Source organism: Lethenteron reissneri, chromosome 43, assembly GCF_015708825.2.
Source record: "Lethenteron reissneri isolate LAM-NWPU_2019-01 chromosome 43, ASM1570882v1, whole genome shotgun sequence".
Classification (NCBI taxonomy): domain Eukaryota; kingdom Metazoa; phylum Chordata; class Hyperoartia; order Petromyzontiformes; family Petromyzontidae; genus Lethenteron; species Lethenteron reissneri.
In genome coordinates, this window is record NC_083821.1 from 4,175,362 (window position 1) to 4,196,891 (window position 21,530).

Sequence of the window (21,530 nt, forward strand, 5' to 3'; positions counted from 1 at the left end):
CCTAATGAGCGTTTGCTGCGATGACTCCGACACAGGATGGCGATTCGATGATGCTAACCAGGTGTTTACTTGCGGCAGGGACATGGGGCACAGGCGGACGGCGAAGTCGTTTACGTTCCATTCCCGATTGATGAGCCCATCATCAAGGGAGGTAAGTGTCGGAGGTGAAGACTTGTACCCACCAGGGGAACGAATATCTGTCAGGGATAAGGCAGCAGTAGACAACGATGGTTATCTTCTACTGATGAATCCCATTAAGGTTGAAACCGGTATAGCGTTCGTCTGATTTTTTTGTGTTTAGTTTGTTGTCCTTCCCCCGCACCTCCGATTAGCACGGTTGGCTACGTACTGTGCGAAATAAGTTCAACATACATACAATATAAATACGTACATTCTCCCGCTCCTATCTCAAGTAACATTGCCACAGTTTTCACACTTGAGTTGGTTGACCAAATGAAAATACTGGGTTTGTTATACACGCGATGCGGTGATGTCACACGCTTGCGAGGCATTATAGTCACCAGTGCGTGCTTGCCGTCTATAAATCGCATCCTGCCTGTATTATGACTCTTAATCTGAACTTTTGTGTTTGTTTTGGCGCTCACTTTTTGCCACAGACTTCAGCCTGGAGCACGTGTGCCGGCACCCGGCTGTGCAGGCACTGCGGGAGAAGCTCGACCTCGAGCACTCGTGCGGCTTCATCGCCATGGTCACACCGAGGAGTCGAGAGGTCACAGGTGCGGGTGGATGAGAGAGAAAGCGCACAGGTGTGGGGGAGATGAGAGAGCGAACAGCAGTCGGTCAACCCATGACACCTGGGTCTGTCCCGTGACTTCCTGTCAGCGAGCCATCGACACTTCACGTGGCCTCAAAGTGCACCTGGCATAGGTACCGTGGTGACGTTACTGCCACTTAGCGGCGAACGGCGGGTGTTGTAGTGTTCATCACGTTGGTACTGGTGCGTGCCTCTGTGTGCTTGCGCTCGTTTGCCACGGGTGTCCCGACGATGAAACAGAGGGGCCCCCTGCTGGCACCGCGGAGGATTCGCCGGCCGACTCGGACACGCAGGGCAGCGCCGACTCGTTTGAGATTGTGGGCGGCGACGCCGAGGGGGCGGTCGAGAAGACGGCGCCGAGGAGAGCCCCTCCGAGCGCTCCCACAGCCCAGGGTGAGTGCCGCACGCTCACACCACCGCGCGCACTCGCGTGGCCTCGTCGTTGTTCACGCGCTCGCTCGTGCCCTGCAGCTCGTCATCTGCTTGTTCAGGCAGCTGATGCACTTGTCGCTATGCCCAAGAAATGTTTGTCTGTCCGTACGTCTGCCAGTGGCCGCTTCAATTGGTTTCACAAATACAGGTAGCCCCCGAGTTACGATGGTCCGATTTACGATATTTCGATCTTACGATGGCGATACGACAAAATTGTAAAATATTTTAAATTTCGTGCGGCAGGCAAACGCAGCAGCGTACGAGGTACGATACTGTACGTTGGGACGCTGCCGGGATGTACGCATGTTAAAAGTTTTTATAGCAGATAGGATTGTTTCCTGAAAAAAACTTTCTATTAAATTGCAGTTCATATAGGTCGGCTAAGAATTTACCTTGTTTTTTTTACTTTACATTTTACTGTGCAATACAGTATTGTAATTAATAAATACATACAGTATATAGTTTATAACAGTACGATACTGTAAATTGCTCTGTTTTGCTAAATTATCATTCTTTAAGACTCCTGGGTAGGCTGGGCCATCTTTGACTTACGATATTTTTGATCGTCGTAACGCATCTCCATCGTAACTCGGGGACTACCTGTACTGCAAATCGCCTGAACAAATTGCTGGGAAAATATTTGATTTGAAGCTTTCGTGACTGCAGGAATCCATACTCTTTGGTTCCTTCGGTAAAGTCACGTGGGTAGAAATAAAATAAAATAAAACAAATCACGACGTTTCGATCGCAACACAAGCAGCTCCCCTTCCCCTGCTCCACACCCCCCCTCTCTCTCTCCCCCCTTGCTCCTCCCCCCTTTCTTACCTATATAACCTCTTGCCACGGCAGCTCTCTCGCCTACTTCAGAATTTTTTCTTGCTGTGGTTGTTCCACCTGATTAATATCGCTTGTGTTGCGATCGAAACGTCGTGATTTGTTTTATTTTATTTCTACCTACGTGCCTTTACCGAATGAACCACAGAGTATAAATTGCTGGGAAATTCAGCACATATCTTAGCATTGACCATGCCTGGAAGATCTCTGTATAGTTTTGGGCAATATTGATAACTGTAGCGTGGCCATTTGGCCAGCTCACAGTTATAAAGTGTAATGCTCATCTTCTATTTCATTGTTTTCATTAAAACTTTACCGAGTCTCAGGACTTTTCATGAGGGTCCTGCATTAAGACGTTTGGCCATTTCCATTTAAGGAATTAGTTGCAATTGGAAGGAAACTGTAACACCCTTATAAAACCATGCAAACAACGGGTTAGGTCCTCGTTTAATGCGGTTGATGCTTTCCTGAAAAGGGCCACGTTAAGTGAAAACAATTTCCCCTTAAATAATGTCACGTTAAAGGTTGGCGGGATACGATGTATGCACACTAGTAAGATGACGGGAGAAATAACGGAGGGTACGCCGCTGCATTACAATATCATTCCACGTACTGTATCACTCCGCTCACCCGTGCAGCTCAAGAAAGTGGTTGTCGAACGCACAGATACAACGTTGCGCGTACCACGTTATTGCGGGCACGTTCCGCGTTATGAACCGAGCTATAGCGAAGATGCCCCGTGTATACACGAGGTTAAGCGAGGACTTACCGGATAACACTCAAGAGGTCACACTTGGCTGTAAACTGCTGAACCAATTGCAAGTGACGATGCGTCCGTTTTCTGTGTAATTACCATTCACTTGGTCTCCGTCCCACCCCCCCCGCCGTGTCGCCAGCGGATCATTGGGTTCCGCTGGAACTCTGCTTCGGGATTCCTCTCTTCAACTCCGAGTTGAACAAGAGCGTGTGCGAGAGGGTGGCCTCCCACTCGCTGTTCCGCAAGGAGAGGTGAGCGCTGCCGCGAGCGCGTGCACACGATGGTCCGCCCCGGCCGGTAGGCAACGTAACGACGCGTCGATCCGCGCGGGTTTCAATTCGACAGTTTTGGGCCCGCGATGTGTCCGCACGTCGTGCGCTTGAGAATTGACTCTTCACTGCCTCCACGGGATAAAAGCGAGGAACGTTTCGGTTTCGCGTAGCGACATCCAGACATAGGAACGTACGACTTCAAGTTGCCGCCGTTTAGAAATTTTGCGCTCCCTTCCCCAGTTTGGAAGAGCTGCTGCATTTCAGCCGAAAGCTTTCGCTGCAGCTGCTGGACTTCATCAGTCACTACCAGGTGAGGCCTCTTGTCTCTCTTGCCCCTGTGCTGTGTCTCTGGACCAAAGTGCACATAGCCTGGCACAAGTGCTGTGGTGTCATTATGATGGTGATTGTGATAGTGACATGAACAATGTTTATTCTGATACATGGGTGAAGGAGCCGCTGTCTGCACATAAAGTCTTTGAATGGATGGCTACTGGACATTGGTGAAAACGAGCTTTATAGCTCATCAGATTTCTCCAGTGTTAATATTCTGATTCTGATAATGTACACAAATAAAAATGTGCTGCCCTTGTTGTACCCCCCCCCCCCCTTCCCGCAGGACGGTGGCTCCACGGAGAGCTCCACACCGCTCGCTCCCCATCCGCCTCCCACAGTCCCCAGCACGGAGCAGGGAGTTTCCATGCCGGCTGTGAACTTGATGTTCTCAGCCGGAAAGCTCTCTCACTGGAGGAGCAAACCACCGACGTCTATCCTCCTCCATCAGGCCGACATCACCCGAAAGAACGCCGCATCGCCGGCAGATTAACACCGGTCGGGCATTGGGGTTCGGGGGTCCGGATTTGTGAGCCTTAGCAGAGTAGTAGGGGGCCCTCCGCGTGTGAACGGGTGAGAGGGCAAGTGCGGGAACATGTGTAGGGTGATGGTGTGAGTAACTTGAGTTAATGAGTGGTTCAGGTCGGTGGGTGGGTGCCTGCATGGGTGAAGAGCCAGCAAGTTCTGTCGATAGATGAGTTGAACACGTGAGTGAGCGAGCGAGCCAGAGAGTGGGTGAGTGTGAGACTGCGTACATCGTGGATAGCGCGAGTGAGCGTGCAAGTGTGTGTATGCGTGAGCGAGTACGCGAGTTTATGCATGACTGAGCAAGCTAAAGAGTGAGCCAATAATTTAGTAAGTCGCTTATCTTCATCATCGCAATCTCTCCTATCCTCTCCTCACCAACCAAGCATCGACATCCAGCCGAAAAAAGAACCCTGGTATATTTGAGGTGTAGTCTCTGGTTGGGGTATCCTATGCTGCTGTTAACAGGTGTATCTCTTGTTTGGTGGTTGTTACGGTTATGTAGTTTGTATTTATATACCTGGCTCGGCGATTTAAATAATCGGGAGCCGTGTTGCATTCCTTTTACGGGAACACCTGTTAGGTTTGGAAGTGAAGTTTTAACTGTGGAGAGGACCCTTATGTGTTGTAGGTATTTTTTTTAAATAGATTTCTAAGTGGTAATTGTCTTCTTCATTACGATTGCAGTTGCTAGATCATGTGGTCGGTCCATTCACATCTGTGGCCATGGTCCAATTCACACCTCGTAATGTTTCAATGTCTTCCTTATCGTCCTCGTCATCATCATCATCATTGTAGCCGCTGGTATCTGGTGGTTGTAGGAGCAGTCGTCTTAAGTTTGTATTGTATTGACAAACTGGACACCGTCCTTTGGAGCCAACCAATTTCTTTTTCATGGGGGTGTTTCTATTCCTGAGCCCACTCTTGAACCACCCAAGAACCAGCCGCGGTAACCCCGTTGTTTTAACAACCTCCGGGCGTAGTGCGCATTAAGGTAAATCCACTGGCTGAGCTAATTCACGCAAGTACTGCTCATTAGCATCGCAGCAAATTAACACTGCCAGGAGGAAATCCTCGTACGTGGTATTTACATGCACCCTCGCAATCGGCAAATTATGAAGGAGTTGAGCCTGTGTTTATATCATTTTTCAGACGGATAAACACCTCCACGTCCATTAGTGCAGGATTAGCAGTCGTTGCGTAGGTGGGAATTAAAGACAGGCTTGTGTTGTGCGCGTGCGTGTGTGTACATATGGGGGGGGGGGGGCAGTAAAACTCGGGGATCCAAGTTCGATTCCCGCTCATGGCCAACACCAGTGACGATTATCTGAACCGGTTCTGGGCCTCCCCTAGTTTGACTCGGCCTCAAATGAGTACCTGGCGTGTAGACATTACCCCTGGGGAGACAAAGATGGCCGGGCCTGTTGCTGGCCACCCACTCCCTCGTGTGCCGTGCCGGCCTTCATAGGTGCTCGCTAACAGCACTTGGCCCAACAAGTCTGTTAAGGCTATAAGGGAGGGATCTTTGTCTTTGTACATAGCATTTCATTGTTAAATATCCTTGCGCAGTGGCTCCACGTAAGATGGTAAATTCCATAACTGAGTGCAAAGGAACTGCCATGAAACATCGTTGTAATTATCTTTACGGAGCTTTCAACAGGGTGGGGCGGCGGGGGGGAGCTTTAAGTGCAGTGTTCATACACGAAGCTTCCTAACGTAGCCTTTGGGTGTATCGTACTTTGCGTGTATATATGGGTGACATTTCTATACATGCCTACGTGATTAGCAGCCCGACTTGCTGTACTCTAGCTGGTTACGTTTATTCTGTCGCTGCATTCCTGTTATCGTGAAGCACTTTTTGAAAGGGAAGGGTCTCGTTAAACTAGAGCCAAGCAGTGGTCACACTTGGCTGAAATAAGGGCAACGTTCTTACAGGAGTTCACGGGAGGTGGCAAAAATTATACTATTTGCCCACGATCTGTGGGAATGCTTTTGTGGACCCCATTGCACGTCACGATTGCAACACAAACAACTTGGATTGATGCAGCCTATATAACCCGTGTTAGCAACTGCGTCGCATCGCCCATAGGGGGGACCTACCATCGCCTGTGCAGATCGTTGGAACATTCACTCGGCTTTTGAAGAGCGCTCGCTACGCGTTCCGAGTTGGCCGCCGTCCTTTCACCTTGGCTCCGCCTCCCGCAATTCCCTGTCGCTCGTCACGGTACGGTTTTGCGCCACGACCCCGGCAGGTGCTGCCGCGGTGGAGCCATGGGTCAGCCCACTGGATTGGTAATCCAGAGGACGCCGGTTCGGTTACTTCCTCCGGCGCGGCAGTTAAAACCATTGGGCAAGTTTCTAAAATCCTATGCCCCCGCCAGCAGCATAAAGAGTACGTGCCAGTCGATTGTTAGGTCGCATGCGGTGGGGCGAAGTGTTGGTACTTCTGTCTTTTCCGAGATGTTAACTGTGGCGAGATGTTAACCTCCTTGCCTGGTATACAGGTCATGGGTTTGTGGGTTTGATCCCGAAGCTGACGCTTGTATATTTGGAGTTTGCATGTTCTCCCCCGTGGTCGCGTGGATTTTTCTCCGGGTCCTCCGGTTTTCCACTCCGCATTTAGAATCGACATGCGTTTAATGATTTAGCTGATATCAATTTCCACTTAATAAGCCACTTTATTCAGCTATCATTTGTGATTGCCAGGTCACGTCCGAAAAGAGCTGTACAGCTCCATGGGCCTTACCTGGTCAAATAAAAATCTTTAATTTATGCCTGGCCAACGTGTAAGAGAAGGCCAGCATACCTCCTAGAAGGGGGGCTGTCTCGAGCTCCCTCTAGTGGAGACCCTTCCGCCAGCAGTAATGTGAGCAAGCAATTGCAGGGCTGCACCTTTACCTTACTGTTCACCGTTTGTGACACTTGAAGATTGAGGAGTTATTCTGGCGTGGGGAGATTCTACTGTCTGATTTGTGTTTCCTTATTAAGGTTAATTGGAATTTGAAACAAGCTTTCGGCAACTTTTACAATTTTTTTTTTACAGTTTGTGTTTGTGGTGATCCAGCCTGTCCATAAAACTTCCCACCAATGGGAGCAGTCTTGTCCAGGCGGTGCGTACTTTACCCACCCCCAGAGGGATGAGGAGGATGATGAGAGACGCTTGGTCGTGCAAGAAAATTCTGGGAACCGCCGCTCTCGGTACTGCCATGCCACTAATTAAGGACTGTACGACAGAAATAATGCGAAACGATTGCTTTGCTTAAAGTACGATCACAAACGTGTTACAGTCATGGCAAAAACAAGTAATAATTTGAAATGAAATTAAAGGACGGATCATGCAGATATAGTTGTGTATTTGCAGCCAACATAAACATCAATGCCATAGCAAGAGTTAGGGGGCTGGTGGGCCGGTTGCTGCGGACACTGCCTCTCCACGGGGGGCAGCCACCTAGACGCGCAGCAGAATTGTTGGCAGTGAAACAAGGCAGCGGTGGTGGTGGCGGCCGCCGCTCAAGGTTTTGATGGGGTGGTGCCGATACCCCGAACAGTCGTCACTTGTTTGTGGAATTGCCCAAACGTTTTGAAAATCCTCTTGATAGAACGACGTGTCCCAGCGGCACAAGGAATATTCATGACAGTGACGGTGCGAACCCAGTTTTAGTGGCAGGCCAGACGTAGGGGGCGATGTCTTCGTGAAATCAATATTCCTTGCACGTTTTGCACCCCTGCCCACTGAGAATTTGTATTCGCCAAATTTAAACTGCTCGGTTAAGGGCCTTTTTCAGCCATGTGTGATGGACACAGAATATTATCAGGTATGAACTACAAATCATGGCATGTGATTCGACCAGTAATTGGGTTCAACCTAACACCTGCAGCCGCTGGTGATGCTATCTTCACTGAAATGTTTAGATTTTTTTAATGGAATTTGATCAATTCATGACATCGCTGGGGGTGTGAGTCGTTAAAATGCTGAATTGATAACGCTAGCTGCTGCAAGTATTACTGAACGGAGCCTTGCAACAGGAAAATGTTTCATGAGCTCCAGTATTCCGCAGTATTTCCTTTTGCCGTTTCCTGCAACGTTACTCTATGACGACTGTTTCTTCGTGACGCTTTGGGTAAAGTTTGTTGACCCTGTGCAGTGGTTATCTCCCCCACCGCCGCTGTGAATCCCGCCACCCGAGTTCGATTCCTGACCACAGGCTGAACCTGGGGCCTCGTTTCTCCCTCCACACTTCACCACACCCGCACTGACTAGCGTGACAGAGTGCGGTCAACCCCCTTGACCGACACGGCACAGAGAGAGGCCTTCACCCAGCAGTACATTTACAAAGGGCTGTGCGTTTTTCTGCACATATGCCAACGCAGTCTCTGAACCTTTTAAAGCTTAAAACCGCACAGGAGTTGTGGAGGACTTGTATAATTCCCCCCCCCCCCCCACCACCTTGAGACGTGGCCAACTTTACCACTTCCTGACCTGCGTGAACTGTGGTAAAACCCGCATGGCGTGGGAAGGCCCTCATCCAGCAGTAAATTCGAAAAATGGACGACACGCGCATACATGAACATACGTTGTAAATGATCGGAGGGCAATTAGCCACATTGGAGATGTAAGTTACGTGGTTTAGTTTAATGCCGATTGTGTCGTTTCTCCGGGTTAACATTTTTTAAGCCATCATTTGTATACTTGCCAGCTCCACGTGATACGATACAGAAAATGATCAATGTCCTTTCTCCGTGCAGGTCACCGTCGACCGAGCTTCTAGCCAGCATTGGCTTTTTCGCCACTTTAAATCCAACTCGAGTTGTACTCTCACCTTGTTTGCCCCTATTTGGCCAGGAAAAGCCAAACTTGCTTTCTTGCATCCCCCTGCCATGACTTTTAACCTTGATAGTAGAGGCTGGTGTTCTGGTTGTTTCCAGATTCACGTGGAGTGCCTTACCGAATGAAATGCATCTCCCAAATGCTGGTTAATCGCAGTCGTCCACTGCTCCAAATATCTCTTTTATTATCAGCACCCCCCCCCCCTGCCCCTCCTAATGGGAAACTGTCAGTGTTGAATTGGGATTATGGTGAAATGGTATCGAGTAATGGTGTAAAGCATCCATTTGGATTGGCAATGCTGAAAAACATGGGCAGTGGGGAGCTGCTACGACCGGAGTTTGGGTGCCGTTGGTCTCAAATTTAAATGCCTTGGGCATATTTGGTCCTCTGCCCCCAAGAGGGTATAAAACACAGCTTCGTGTTGCTGTGGACAGATATTTTCTGTAACTATACACATCCATTTCACATTGAACAAGGGAGCCCATAGGCCTTTGGTCATGTTATAAAAAAAACCGAGTCATGTGTGTGATTGTAAACTTTAAAGTGTTCTTTGCGATGAACCACTGCACTTGGATTCACAAAATGTGCATACGTGTTAGCAGTTGTGGGATCTTTGTTGATGGAGTCCTAAGTTTGCTTTGTCTTTTACCATGGCTGCTTCTTGTTCTTGATGGGAGGCCTCAACTGCCTTGTCCAACTCTGGGTTTTGACAAGGTTATGGCCAGGGCCAGACGAACAGCGAAGTGGGGCATAACAATGCCTCTTTGCTTCATATCGCGTCTTCAGACAGAACCCTACACGTGAGCGATCAATAGCGAGACGTGGTTGGTTGCTACCATAACCGATGTGTGGACGTCTCAGCAACCATTTGTACATCGGGTTGTATTTATAAAAGAAAAAAATCTTATTTTCAAGTGGCAGTCTGCTCTGATTTATCGCAATGTATTTCAGCAGCATGTGACAATTGCAAACGAATTGGCTGTTCGTCCCAAATACGCAGTTACAATTTCCCTATTGAAGTTCACCGGCGATTACGTTGCATTTTTCAGGCGTGAACCTGGCTTTAAGATCACAGTACTTGCATGAAATCTCTTGCGTAAGAATCGATGTTTCCCGATTGTGTGCGTTGTACCTTGTGATGGGGCCCATGTGACTTGGCAGCCGGTTGCTTGCATTCACCACCACGTTAAAAACACATCTCTTCCGCAATGGAGTCGCCGCCCTCAATCAAGGGTGCTGATGGTTCGACCCATATCGCCCTCACCTGGTTTTAAGAGTACCAAGTTGAGTTAGCGTCTTTGGTGAGCATGGGGGTTTAGAACCCATATTAAAAACTATTTCCTTCCCCTCGTGGTTGGAGGGGTGACCACTTTTCGTTTCATAAAGTGAGGGGTTGTGCGTTTTTGCGCTTCTACATTCCGTTAAAACAGAGGAATTAAATGGAAGGTTTAAAGTAACAAAAAATATAAACCACCAAAAGCTTTATTCCTAAGATTTAGTTGTATTCCAGTGGTGTACTGGATAAATAAAGTTGATTTGTGAATTTCTGTGATACTGCCTGATTGTATTTTACTAATAGAATGCTCAATGCATTGAATGCAGTGTACTCTGAATCGTTTCTACCTAAGAGGGCTTGTAAATCCACTGCTGGATGAACACCCCCCCCCACCTGCAACCAGTCCCACAGTAGCCTCGGTCAACCCACACCAAGCATCATCCAGGCCGACTAGAAACTGCAAATTCCACGCAGATTTGATGACAAATAACACCTGTGCATGTATTCTGCATCGTTTCCCCAACATGCGTTTGTCCTGAAGTTTTTTTTTAATTCACTAATGCGTTACGACTACCATGCTATTACGTGGAATATGCAAAGAAGCGTGGACAAATGTGTGTACCCTTAGAATTACATTTAATAAGGCGGTTGAACACTTAAGGATACCACACAGGTTATTAGACAATCGACTTACTTGGCATCGGTCGAAAATAATAGCGAAAGGAACACGCCCCCAAGGAGGTGTCGCCATGAATTTGGCTCGTGTGCAAGCCGTTGGGTGGATTACCATAATCACATTTTTCATCCAGCAGCAGATTTATCACAGCCGAAGATGAACGGTCACATGCGGAGCCGCGCAAGAGATTACATGGCGCAGCTGCGAGATGTCACACGCGCATACATTAGAGACCATGGGGTAGCGCAAAGTGGCCAACTAATGTAGCAACGCTTTAGTGCAAGTTTACGTACGCAGCGAATACCAGGTAATGATATGGTACCCCCCCCCCCCACTCATTTCACACACGGTTATCACAATTCACCGTTGGCCACATAAATTAACCACAGAAAGTGACACCACATCAGGTGGTAGCGATAAGCGCGTGATATCTTGTCTGGAACCATGGGACTGCACTGTTTGTAGATTACTTTGCAAATGGCGGTAATATACAACCATGTGGACTTTGCCAATTCAATTGGAAGGGTAAAACGGAGGATTGAGCCACAGAACTCTACCCCAATTGCAGCCAAGCACAGCTAACAACTTCAAATATTCAAACGATGGTCATTAATTGCCGTGTGTTCAGATTTATTCGAGCACATAAAACCAGCAAACATGTCATACCAAAAATATTCTTTATTGTCATAATCGTCATACTTTATTTCGTTCAAATCGTCGCGTTAAAATCAGAGATTGCTCGCCCCATTTTAAAGTAACGACCGACCCCCATGGGGAGAGCTTGCAGTTTTATAGTCAACTTTTTTTTAATAGAAGTTACCACCTGCAAAAGCACAGCGTAGAAATATTTAGTTGTTTATAATTTCTACTGTCGTTAATTTACACGCGACTAGCCCCGTCGTTGCGCTCCAGATATGGTACAAAGCCTCAACAGGGAGAGGGGGTCAAGCGAGCCACAGCGCCCGAGATTAAGCAACAAACGCAAAGAGACAAACACGACACCACTTCAGAATGAACACGACGCGGACTGGCTTGAGCTGGCCAAGTCATTTGTGCGGTCAACTGGAAACCACGTGGTTTGCCAATTTTTCTCATGTCGTCTGTAAACATTTAAAACGTTTCTTAAACTAACACGACAGCGAAGCACCCTCAATCAGTTAAAAGTCTGCACGGATCTTACGTATTTATTCGTCCACTTCCGCGCAATTCAACTGCCACTAACTGGCAGCCAAGAGAACTACTTCCTCCCCACCAGCAAACGCATCACTTTCTACAAATATTGCGGCACTTCTAATCCCATTGCCGCTCGCCTCCCTGTTAAGACGCGACACGTGCACGACACCGAGAAGCAAAGCCAGGGTTTTTCCAACATGGGGTTGCGAGAGGGATATCAACAACCACAACCCTGCGCAGAAGCACAACCCCATCAGCCGCCATGCGTGCGCGCCTTCCTACACGGACGTAGGGAGGCCACCCCGCTTCCATCACGACAACCTTTTTCATTTGGAACAAATTCTCGGAAGGGGGAGAAGGGGCATTTCTCAAAAACGCAACGTGAATCACCAGTGGTCACAGCAATGGTACGGGCAGGGCGCTTGGGATATATATTTACAGATTGGCTGGGCGCATCGAGGAGGTCCACCAGTTCAAAGACGGAGGGGGCAATCGTTGTCATCATCACAGGCCCTGCAGGTACTTGGCAGCGACCCCCTGCACCGTGGCCCAGTACTGCCAGCCCAACGCGGCCAGAACCATTCCCATGGTGAGGCTCAGCGGCGATATGAAGCCAGTCCCCTGATGGCGGCCGTTAACCTCCTCTTCCTCCTGCGCGTCGCCGCTGTCGCCACCGCCTGCCGACGACGATGCGCCCGCGCGCGACATGGCCTTGATGCGCAGCACGATGTTGCGCGTCTGGGTTGCCGAAGGGTCGTCGGGCGGGATGCAGCGCTGGATCTGTGGGCGAAGCGACGTTATGCGTGGCTACCCACGGAGGTTTACGCGGTTGCAGCTGCACAGATCTCCGATGAGGTGAAAGGTAATGAAAGTAAAAAGGCGCAACCCTGCAATTACCTGCTCACGCCATTGCTAGCAGAAGGGCTTCCACCCAAGGGAGCTGTAGGAGGGGGGGGCCCACTCTAGAAACCCTACAACTTCCACGCTGGCCCATCTACCCACTTCATCCCACGACACGCCACCTGCTAATCAAGGCCCGGGGCTGTATAAGGCCCGCAAATTAATTAGTCTGTTCCAGCCATCACATTAGGGGCGAGTTAATTAAATGTTTGATGAAATATAACAGGCTAATGTTTAAGTTGATAATTTTGTATGGCCCGCAAATGATGTTATAAATATCCAAACGGCCCTTGGCAGAAAAAGGTTCCCCCACCCCTGTGCTAATCATTCAACGGTGATGATCCCATTTATACTGTTGCATGGGGACAAAGGCTGAGGGAGCATTTCAGAAATTTAAAAAAATTACCGTCTGCGTCTTTCATTCAGACTGGCCAATTTAATCTTGTTATAGACGCACTTGGCTCCTTGGCGGACAGTCGGTCATCACCACGACGCCGACACGCATGGCCTACTCTTTTACGAATAGCGTCACGGGATCCTTTAACGTCCACCGTGCAGTAAATGGCGATTGGTATTTTTACGTTCAAAATAAACGTTTTTGGGTTAGATCGCGTTATTTATGTGTCGTAACCCTCCACCACCCGACACGGCCAATCAGTAAAAATAGTGTCACGTTGACAAAAGACAAATAGTTCACTACTTTAGCCCACCGGTGTGTCGAAGAGTGAATCCACAACATTTACAATTCATGAATAATATTGGTCGTGAAAGCCTACGTGTTAAACTGGTATTTTTACGGTTACTCCAACGGAAGTACAGTAAAACCTTGGATTGCGAGTAATTTGGATTGCGAGTGTTTTGCAAGACGAGCAAATTTTTTTAATAAATATTAATTAGATAAACGAGCGAGGTCTTGCAATGCGAGTAGTACGTATGCGCTTTGTCTGCCGAGCATCACGTGATCACAACTGATATACGAGTGCTTTGATATACGAGTGCTTTGGATTACAAACACGTTTCCGGAACGAATTATGCTCGCAATCCAAGGCTTTACTGTATTAAGTTTAACCGGGGTAGCCGCTCGGCATGAACTGCGCGCCTCTGCAATCGGCAGCATGCGCACTACGTGTCAGGCCACCACGTCACCTTTCCTACACTTTGCACTCCTATCGTGTTCTTGTATTGCTTGTCGTCGTGACGTTCTGACCCGCCCTTAGTGGACATCTGCAAAATAGAGCTTTATAGCGCATCGGATTCCTCCAGTAGAAACTGAATATTGGGATTCTGAACACTGCCCAAGCCCGCCCACCTCACCTCCTGTGCGTACTGCAGCATCATGGCGCGCACCGACGCCAGGCTCGTAGCGTCCATCATGAGCGTGACCGCCTGGCCCTTGCGGATCTTCACGACGCCGCCAAACACCGCCGGGTTGTTGTAGCAGGCGGACAGCGTGGCGATCGCCATCACCTGCCGGTGCAGAGCGCGAGCACGCACACAGGCACGCGCGCGTGTTAATTTTAGCCGCGGGCTATAAAGTTAATCTGCTCGGCACAACCACCTCGGCCGACCCGTCACGGAACGGCTATATTAATCATCTGGCGAAAGAGACGTGGACAAAGCGGGCTTTCCTTTTCTGTGCTAAAGCTTTCCAACTCCGAATTAGTTCGATATTACAAAGCACAAATTTGGCCAATGTTGTCATATCTCGGGTGGAACAGCCAGTTCACGCCTCACTAGTGCACAGAATTCACAACCGTTAGGTTGACCGACAATTCAGCAGTCACCGCACACCGGAAGTCAGTCGCCTGCTGAGCACTCTTGCTTTGCTAATAACAATGCGTCACGCGTCGATTCCTCTACTCACGTCGACCCAGCTCTGCCTGCCCCAGACTATTTCATCTCATCCACAACGTGTTCGGCCACCACACTGCAGGTCACCACCTCGCTTCTCTTTCAGCTTTGTTCCCCTCGCACCGCTCCACTCTGCAATTACCCCCAAGTGTCTCTTTTTCGCTGGATCACATAAACCTTGCTCAGTTCAAGAAACCTATTACCACCTTCACAGTGCCGGTGTGTTGTATGTATGCATGCATGTTGAACTTCTTCGCACAGTGCCTTGCCAACTATTCCAAATCGCTGGTACGGGCAGAGGCGAAGGGAAACAAGCTAAACACAAAAAACAGTTGTTGCCGACGACTTGGCTTTTTGAGGCTTGGTGGGGGGGGGGGGCGTGCTTTGCAACCGTGATTAAAACACACACGGACGGTCAGTTCCTTTCGCGCAGCGCGAGTGCAGATCCTCGTGTGTCCACAAGGAGGTGCGCGGCGGTCACCAATGGGGACGCGAGAACGTGGCTCCGATTCACCATCGCCCTCCGCCAGAGATGTACAACAAACGTCGGGGTGTTTCTAGTCGTCTAAAATGCGGCCGCCTTCTCAAGACGCTGAGCAGAAGTCTTGAGATTTTTGTTTTGCTGGCGGTAATGCTCCAACGCCTGGGTTGGGTTCGTGGGTCACACAAACCCGTGAGAAACTTGCGCCCTGACAGTTGGGCGTCGCGGTCGCCATCTCCTGGCTTGCCAGGGTATTATGGCAGTACAGAAAGTAGGTTGAAGATTAATACAAGACCCTCACCAGGACAAACGGGCTGAGAAACCAACAAATACATCTGTACAGGGATAGTGTGTCGTCCACCCCCCCCCCCCCCCCCCATACCTATGGACTCCCAAGTACTCTGGTTTCGCCCTGATGTGTAGACACTCATTCGAGTTGACAAACGTCCCTTGACTAGGACCGCAGAACTTGGGCAATTGCTGGCGCTGGTTGTGGCCGACTCGCTGCAGATTCCCCGCACATCTAAATTATTATCACATCCCTCGACAGTGAACAATCACCGTGCGTGTTACAAACTACATTTAAAATTATTGATTGGTCTCACAGAACGGAGGACTGCCTTGTGCAACACCCTCGCCATGACTAGCACGTGTGGGGCGCCACGGTGGCGAGATGTTAACTCCCTCGCCTGGTATACCAGAGGTCGTGGGTTCGATCCCAACCCTGAAGCCTGTGTATTTGGAGTTTGCATGTTCTCCCCGTGGGGATGTGAATTTTTCCCCAGGGCCTCCAGTTTTTTCTCTACACATTTTGAATCAATGTGCGTTTAGCGTATTTGGCTGCGCTAAATGTTTACATGATAGACCAATTCGTTGTGCTTGTGCCATCATTCAGGTTTGCTTTTGAAAGAGCTGTATAGCTCAGTGGGCCTGGCAAAATAAAGCGTGCGCACTCCGCCACCCACAACTCAAACGCGTGAACATTCCTGCCCGCTAACATCAAAACGAGAACCCCTATCTCCAAGTTCCACATGTTTTCCTTAATAACCCTGCAGCGGAGCAGACAGGTTTAGGCGGGATTATTGCACGGACCTACGTGCGAGAGGGGGGGGGGGGGGGGGAGGAAAGGGCCAATATTTTCGGACAAATCAAACGGCCGGTCAGACAGCAGATGCGGAGGGGAGCGATGAGCAGATAAAGAGCACAAACGCAGCGTCCGTCAACACTTGACCCGTCACCGACACTCGGGTCAGGCCTGCGAGTTAATTACCCAGGGGAATACGAGCGGTGTCTCGCACCCTCCAGCGACACGCCGCCGAAACCCGCCCGGCTCTCCCATATTCACCTCCTTATCAGCGGCTGCTGTGCGCACTTACAGTGGGCTGGCTTTTGTTGTTATGGCCAGAACAGCCAATTTTTATGAGATGAAACTTTATACCCCCCGCATGGGTCGGTTCATGCTGCGCCTGAAATTACACCGCATTTTTATCTCTGCCGCTTTAGAACTAAAATACGGAGGGAGGTTGACTTGAGAAGGGGTAGATTTTGTTCGTCATTACGGGCGATATGAACCCGATTTTCCGTGCGCAAGAACTGACCCCCCCCCCCCCCCCGCGTCAGGGGCCACCACATGTGTGACACCGGTCCGATCGTGCCCAGGCAGAGGGAGCGAGTGAATGAAGAGTATTTGGGAGCGCAGAATCCTCGAGGATTTGTAGTTTTGGTTAGGGTGGTATACACAAGGAGAGCCAAATTTGACGGGGTGACTAATTTGGGGCTCGCGGTTAGATTCAGGTACGTTTCTGACGTCTCACCTGTACCGTATTCATTTACCACGTCTCGCTTGCACAGTCCCGCTTGTGCCACAGTTCGATGCATGCAAAGCGAGTTTGAGGATCGCTTTGTAACACGCGAATTAGTGCACGAATACAACTGCAATAACTTGACAGAGAGGAATGTGTGTTCGTTGTATTTCAGATCACTTGGGACAGCAGGCACGTCAAAATTCTCTCGGCCAGCGATTTGACGGTCAAAATCCACAGTTAAGATTAGAATCAAGTTTAGTCTCTTTGGCTTCACTGTTTATCACGTAATTTGTATCTTCTCCCCATATGCTCCCTCTATTTGCAAGTCTTGTTTGCTCCGTGAACCTTACACGTAACGACACGAGCAGACCACGTGCTTACAATGTGCACAAATTGGAAACAATGATTCACATGCGCACGACTCAATGCGCGCGCTTGAAATGCAGCAGTTGGTTTTAAATCAGCGGCAAACACAGACGTACTGTTGTATGCCTCTCGTGACCACCGCTGGCGATTTTAACGTATTTCGCTAAATCTCTCTTAACCAAAAAATTGTTTGGCGACGCTGTCGCGTTGGCAGTGGCACGCAAGAAAAAAAAACCCACAACTCGCATTTGTCAATAACAACTGTGGCATTACTTAGAGAGACCTTCATGGAACATAAAATGTATCTGTGATGAAGAAGGCCTATTCATTGCAGGAAACGTTGCCCATTATACATTTTCCCTTTAAGGCCACGGTGTTATTGACGAATGTGTAAAGTCTTTTTTTTCTTATTCAACAAGCAACTCCATAAATCTCTCATCATAATCATCATTCGCAGCCTTTTGTCAATCCGGATCGCGCGGTTTATTTGACCATACTTGACCCCCTCGCTCAGTACGGGTTCTTGAACGGATGGAGTGGGGGTGGTGCAGGGGAGCGGAAGTGTCGCAGTTAGTGCGCTGCGCTGCGAACCTGGCGACCTGGGTTCAATTCCCGCTCACGGCCAGCAAGTGACAATTATCTGAACTGGTCCTGGGCCTCTACTAGGTAGACTCAGCCTCAAATGAGTACCTGATGCGGTGTATAAATATTGCCACTAGGGAGACAAAGGAGGCCGGGCGTGGTGCTGGCCACTCAACCCCCTGGCCTTCATCGGTGCTCGCTCACAGCACTTGCTCCTACAGTCTGTTACATGCTAAATCGGGGGATCTTTGTCTGTCTTTGGAGGGGGCGGGGGAGGCACATGTTCTAGTGTTGTGCGTGAATGGGGCTCATACCGATATCGCCCATGGCCGGGAATTGAACTCGGGGAAGAATGGTGTGTGGGTGGTGTGGGATCTCCGTGGAGACGAGCTCTTGCCTGGGGGATGGCGCAGAAGTTGAAGACGCTCTGGTTGCGCAGGCGCGACAGGTAGGTGAGCACGTCTGGCACGTGGCCCAGCGCGTTGGTCACCAGCTCGTTGAGGCAGCCCACGGCCGCGCACAGGTTCTCAGGGCGTGCCAAGTCCGACAGGCTCCCCGCGTATTTGCTCCACGCCTGTCGTCGGTCGCGCGGGGCACAAGACAAAGATCCCCCGTATAGCCTAAACAGACTTTTGGGGGAGGGAAGTGCTGCTATGAAGGCTGCCACCACGGCACACGGGGGAGTGCGTGGCCAGCACCACGCTCGGCTGTCCGTCTCTCGAGCGGCGATGTTTACACACCGCGCCAGGGTGTGGCAAGGAAGGAGGGGGACCCCCCCCCACACATTATTCCGTGAATATTTTAATTTCCTCCACCCATCAGCCGTATTTTTTTTTTTACCAAAAACCACCGTGTGCCAAAATCATTGCCTTGGATAACAGAACACGCACCGCCAGCAATGCTTGCACAGCAAGGGTAGTCCTGCAATTGTCCCGGCGCATCACGGCCCCCCAGAGACAAAGCCAGGCACCGTGTGCGGTGAAGAGCCCACAACGCGTGGGGGTTGCGTGGGGGTTGCGTGGGGGTTGCGTGGGGGTTGCGTGGGGGTTGCGTGGGGGTTGCGTGGGGGTTGCGTGGGGGTTGCGTGGGGGTTGCGTGGGGGTTGCGTGGGGGTTGCGTGGGGCGACGTACCTCCTGAGGCCAGAACTCCCTGCGGTCGCGAGTATCCTCCAGGTAATCTCGGATGATGTTGGTCTTCTGCAGGAAGAGCCCCATGGAGTTGGCGAGCGCCGCGTCCTCTCCCACCACCACGTCCTCGAGACCCGACGCCGCAAACAGCCGCGACAGCCCGATCCCCACCAGGCCCGCCACGTAGTGACAGTACTGCGCACAAAGACAAAATATTCCACCCCATCCCCACGTATAGCTTCAACAGACCGATGGGGGCATGTGCTGTTAGCGAGCACCCATGAACGCCGGCACGGCACACGAGACGGTCGTGTGGCTTGCACCACACCTTGCAGCCTTCGTCTTCCAAGTGCGGATGCTTAATACACTCTGCACCAGGTATGTTGATTTATGGCCGAGTTGACGATAGGGAGGCTCAAGACCGGTTCAGACATTTAAGTCGTGAGCGGGAATCGAACTCTGGTCGCCAAGTTCACAGCGCGCACACACACACGTGTGTAACCGAAGAGAACATCTGCGCGTACCTGATCCCATTCCTGCATGGAGCCCACTTTCTTCTGTAGCACTTCAGCCATGCCCGCTCCCATGCGCTGGCAGATGTCGCCAATGACATCCCGGTAAATCTTGGCCAGCTTGCGGAACTCCAGCGAGATCTGTTCCGGGCAGCATAAAGATAAAGGCTCAGCCCTGCAGTAGCTCGGCTCTGGACAAGGGCCAACTGTAGACCGTCCACGAAATGTAACGTCTTCGCGATCGTCCTGCACTATAAGAACAACGCGAACACCAAAACCTACTAACGAATGAATTAATGAACTAACAAATTTGTCAAACAGGCGCGCGCCACCGCGCTTTGCTCACCGTAGGGAAGTCCTCCAGGACCTGGCGGTCCTTCTCGTTGCTCAGCGAGTAGCTCCACTCGTGCTGGTACAGGAAGCTGTGGAAGTCGCGCAGCATGGGCACCTTGGCGGCGTTGGGGATCGTCATGTCGTCCTCCACCGTGTCCAGCGCCCGCAGCACGAGGTAGAAGATGCACACGGCGTCCCTGCGCGACACCCCCACGCGGCGGTCGGTAAACATTGTGTTCATCAACGTCCACGATTCCGGTCCGCGTCGTAAACAAGCAGTGCCTATCCCTTATCAGTGCCCTACCTTATTACAGACCAAGTCAGACCTTATTGGGCTCCACGTTCCCTTATAAATCTCAACAGTTCATCCTACAAATACCAATCAGAAGGGAGAAACACAAACCAATAAGACTAAACATTTTTTTTGCACGTCTTGAAACTGGCTGTACGCCGTATGGACCCGAAATCTCAATTTCCCTGTACTAAGAATACGGGTGAACAACCGTGTGGGTTGACAGCTATGCAGTACGCGTGCGTGTATTCAGTTTAACACGTCAGCTTTCGCGACCAATATAACCCACAATAAAAAGGTTTTTAGGTTAGATCGAAAATACTTGTGTCGTTAAACCCGCTACCAACAGAGTTTGTCACGTCAACAAAACGTGCCAATTGGTTACCGCTTCAGCTCCACCGGTTGTGTGTTGGGAGAGTAAACCCACAACGTTTAACACGGAGTACGACGTTTTGCTGGCGATTACAAACCAGCCTCATCAGCCGACTAACCAGAATTGTCGCACCATGAATGAGTTAAATGATGACGTCCACCCTGCTGCTGCTCTATTTAAGACTGGGAGCAAGTGAGGGCTTCACCATTCTGGCGAATTGCCTGATGATGCTGGATGCAATTACCAGCGAAACGTCGTACTCAAATATTGGAAATGTTGTGGTTTCACTCTTCAACACACCGGTCGGCTAAAGCTAGTGAACGATTTCACTTTTGTCAACGTGACACTTTTTTGCTGATTGGCCGTGTCGGGTGGTGGAAGGGTTACCACATTTATAAATAACGCGATCTAACCCAAAAACGTTTATTACGAATATGATGAAAGTCCTCCCATTTTATTAGTTACGTAGAGCCTTTTTATTCCCCAGAAGTATTTTCTTGAACAAACGAATCAGATGCACAGAGGGGGCATGATGTATGGGAATTGACAGCAGTATAGACGCAATTGGAATTACAACGATTAATCACTCGGCGTTTTATATTTTGAACCAGCCTATGCAGCGCGTTTAAATAAACTCTGCATCCCTGGTGTCGTCTTCCATAACTCCGATAACTCTCGAGGGAATGGAATAACCCTCGGGGGGGAGGGGTGGCGAAGGGGAGAAGTGGGGGTGCCTAAATACCCAAAAGAACATAGCAACCTTCTTGATAGTTTTTTACACCATTGGAACCTCATTTGCCAGTAAAAATGATAATTGTTTTTTTACCCTTCTATCTGGCAACAAAACTGACACCTTTTTTACAAGGAGTAATGTTTACCACAATACCTGCAGTCATAATGCAGGTATTGTGGTCTATGTACACATGACTCCTTGTAAAAAAAGGTGTCAGTTTTGTTGCCAGATAGAAGGGTAAAAAAACAATTATCTTCTTGATAGTTGTTTATTAGCCATGTTTATAAAACTTCTAT

General features: G+C 49.7%; 2 protein-coding genes across 4 annotated transcripts in view; one reads left to right on the plus strand and one right to left on the minus strand.

The window, feature by feature from the left end:
- The window catches only part of FAM91A1 (family with sequence similarity 91 member A1), a 39,181-nt gene extending 28,876 nt beyond the window's left edge, over positions 1 to 10,305 (plus strand). Inside the window, 6 exon segments of the mRNA XM_061569659.1 lie at positions 79 to 151; positions 618 to 737; positions 1,016 to 1,168; positions 2,938 to 3,049; positions 3,311 to 3,380; positions 3,687 to 10,305. Coding sequence (XP_061425643.1) covers positions 79 to 151; positions 618 to 737; positions 1,016 to 1,168; positions 2,938 to 3,049; positions 3,311 to 3,380; positions 3,687 to 3,893 — 735 coding nt within the window. The 3' untranslated portion in view covers positions 3,894 to 10,305.
- A 1,063-nt stretch (positions 10,306 to 11,368) lies between these two features.
- The window catches only part of FDFT1 (farnesyl-diphosphate farnesyltransferase 1), a 29,607-nt gene continuing 19,445 nt past the window's right edge, over positions 11,369 to 21,530 (minus strand). For all 3 annotated transcript variants that reach the window (XM_061569333.1, XM_061569335.1, XM_061569334.1), the window contains 6 exons: positions 19,850 to 20,033; positions 19,516 to 19,644; positions 18,995 to 19,186; positions 18,261 to 18,437; positions 14,093 to 14,245; positions 11,369 to 12,658 (listed from right to left, as the gene is read on the minus strand). In XM_061569333.1, coding sequence (XP_061425317.1) covers positions 12,383 to 12,658; positions 14,093 to 14,245; positions 18,261 to 18,437; positions 18,995 to 19,186; positions 19,516 to 19,644; positions 19,850 to 20,033 — 1,111 coding nt within the window. In that variant the 3' untranslated portion in view covers positions 11,369 to 12,382. The remainder of the gene's footprint in view (positions 12,659 to 14,092; positions 14,246 to 18,260; positions 18,438 to 18,994; positions 19,187 to 19,515; positions 19,645 to 19,849; positions 20,034 to 21,530) is intronic.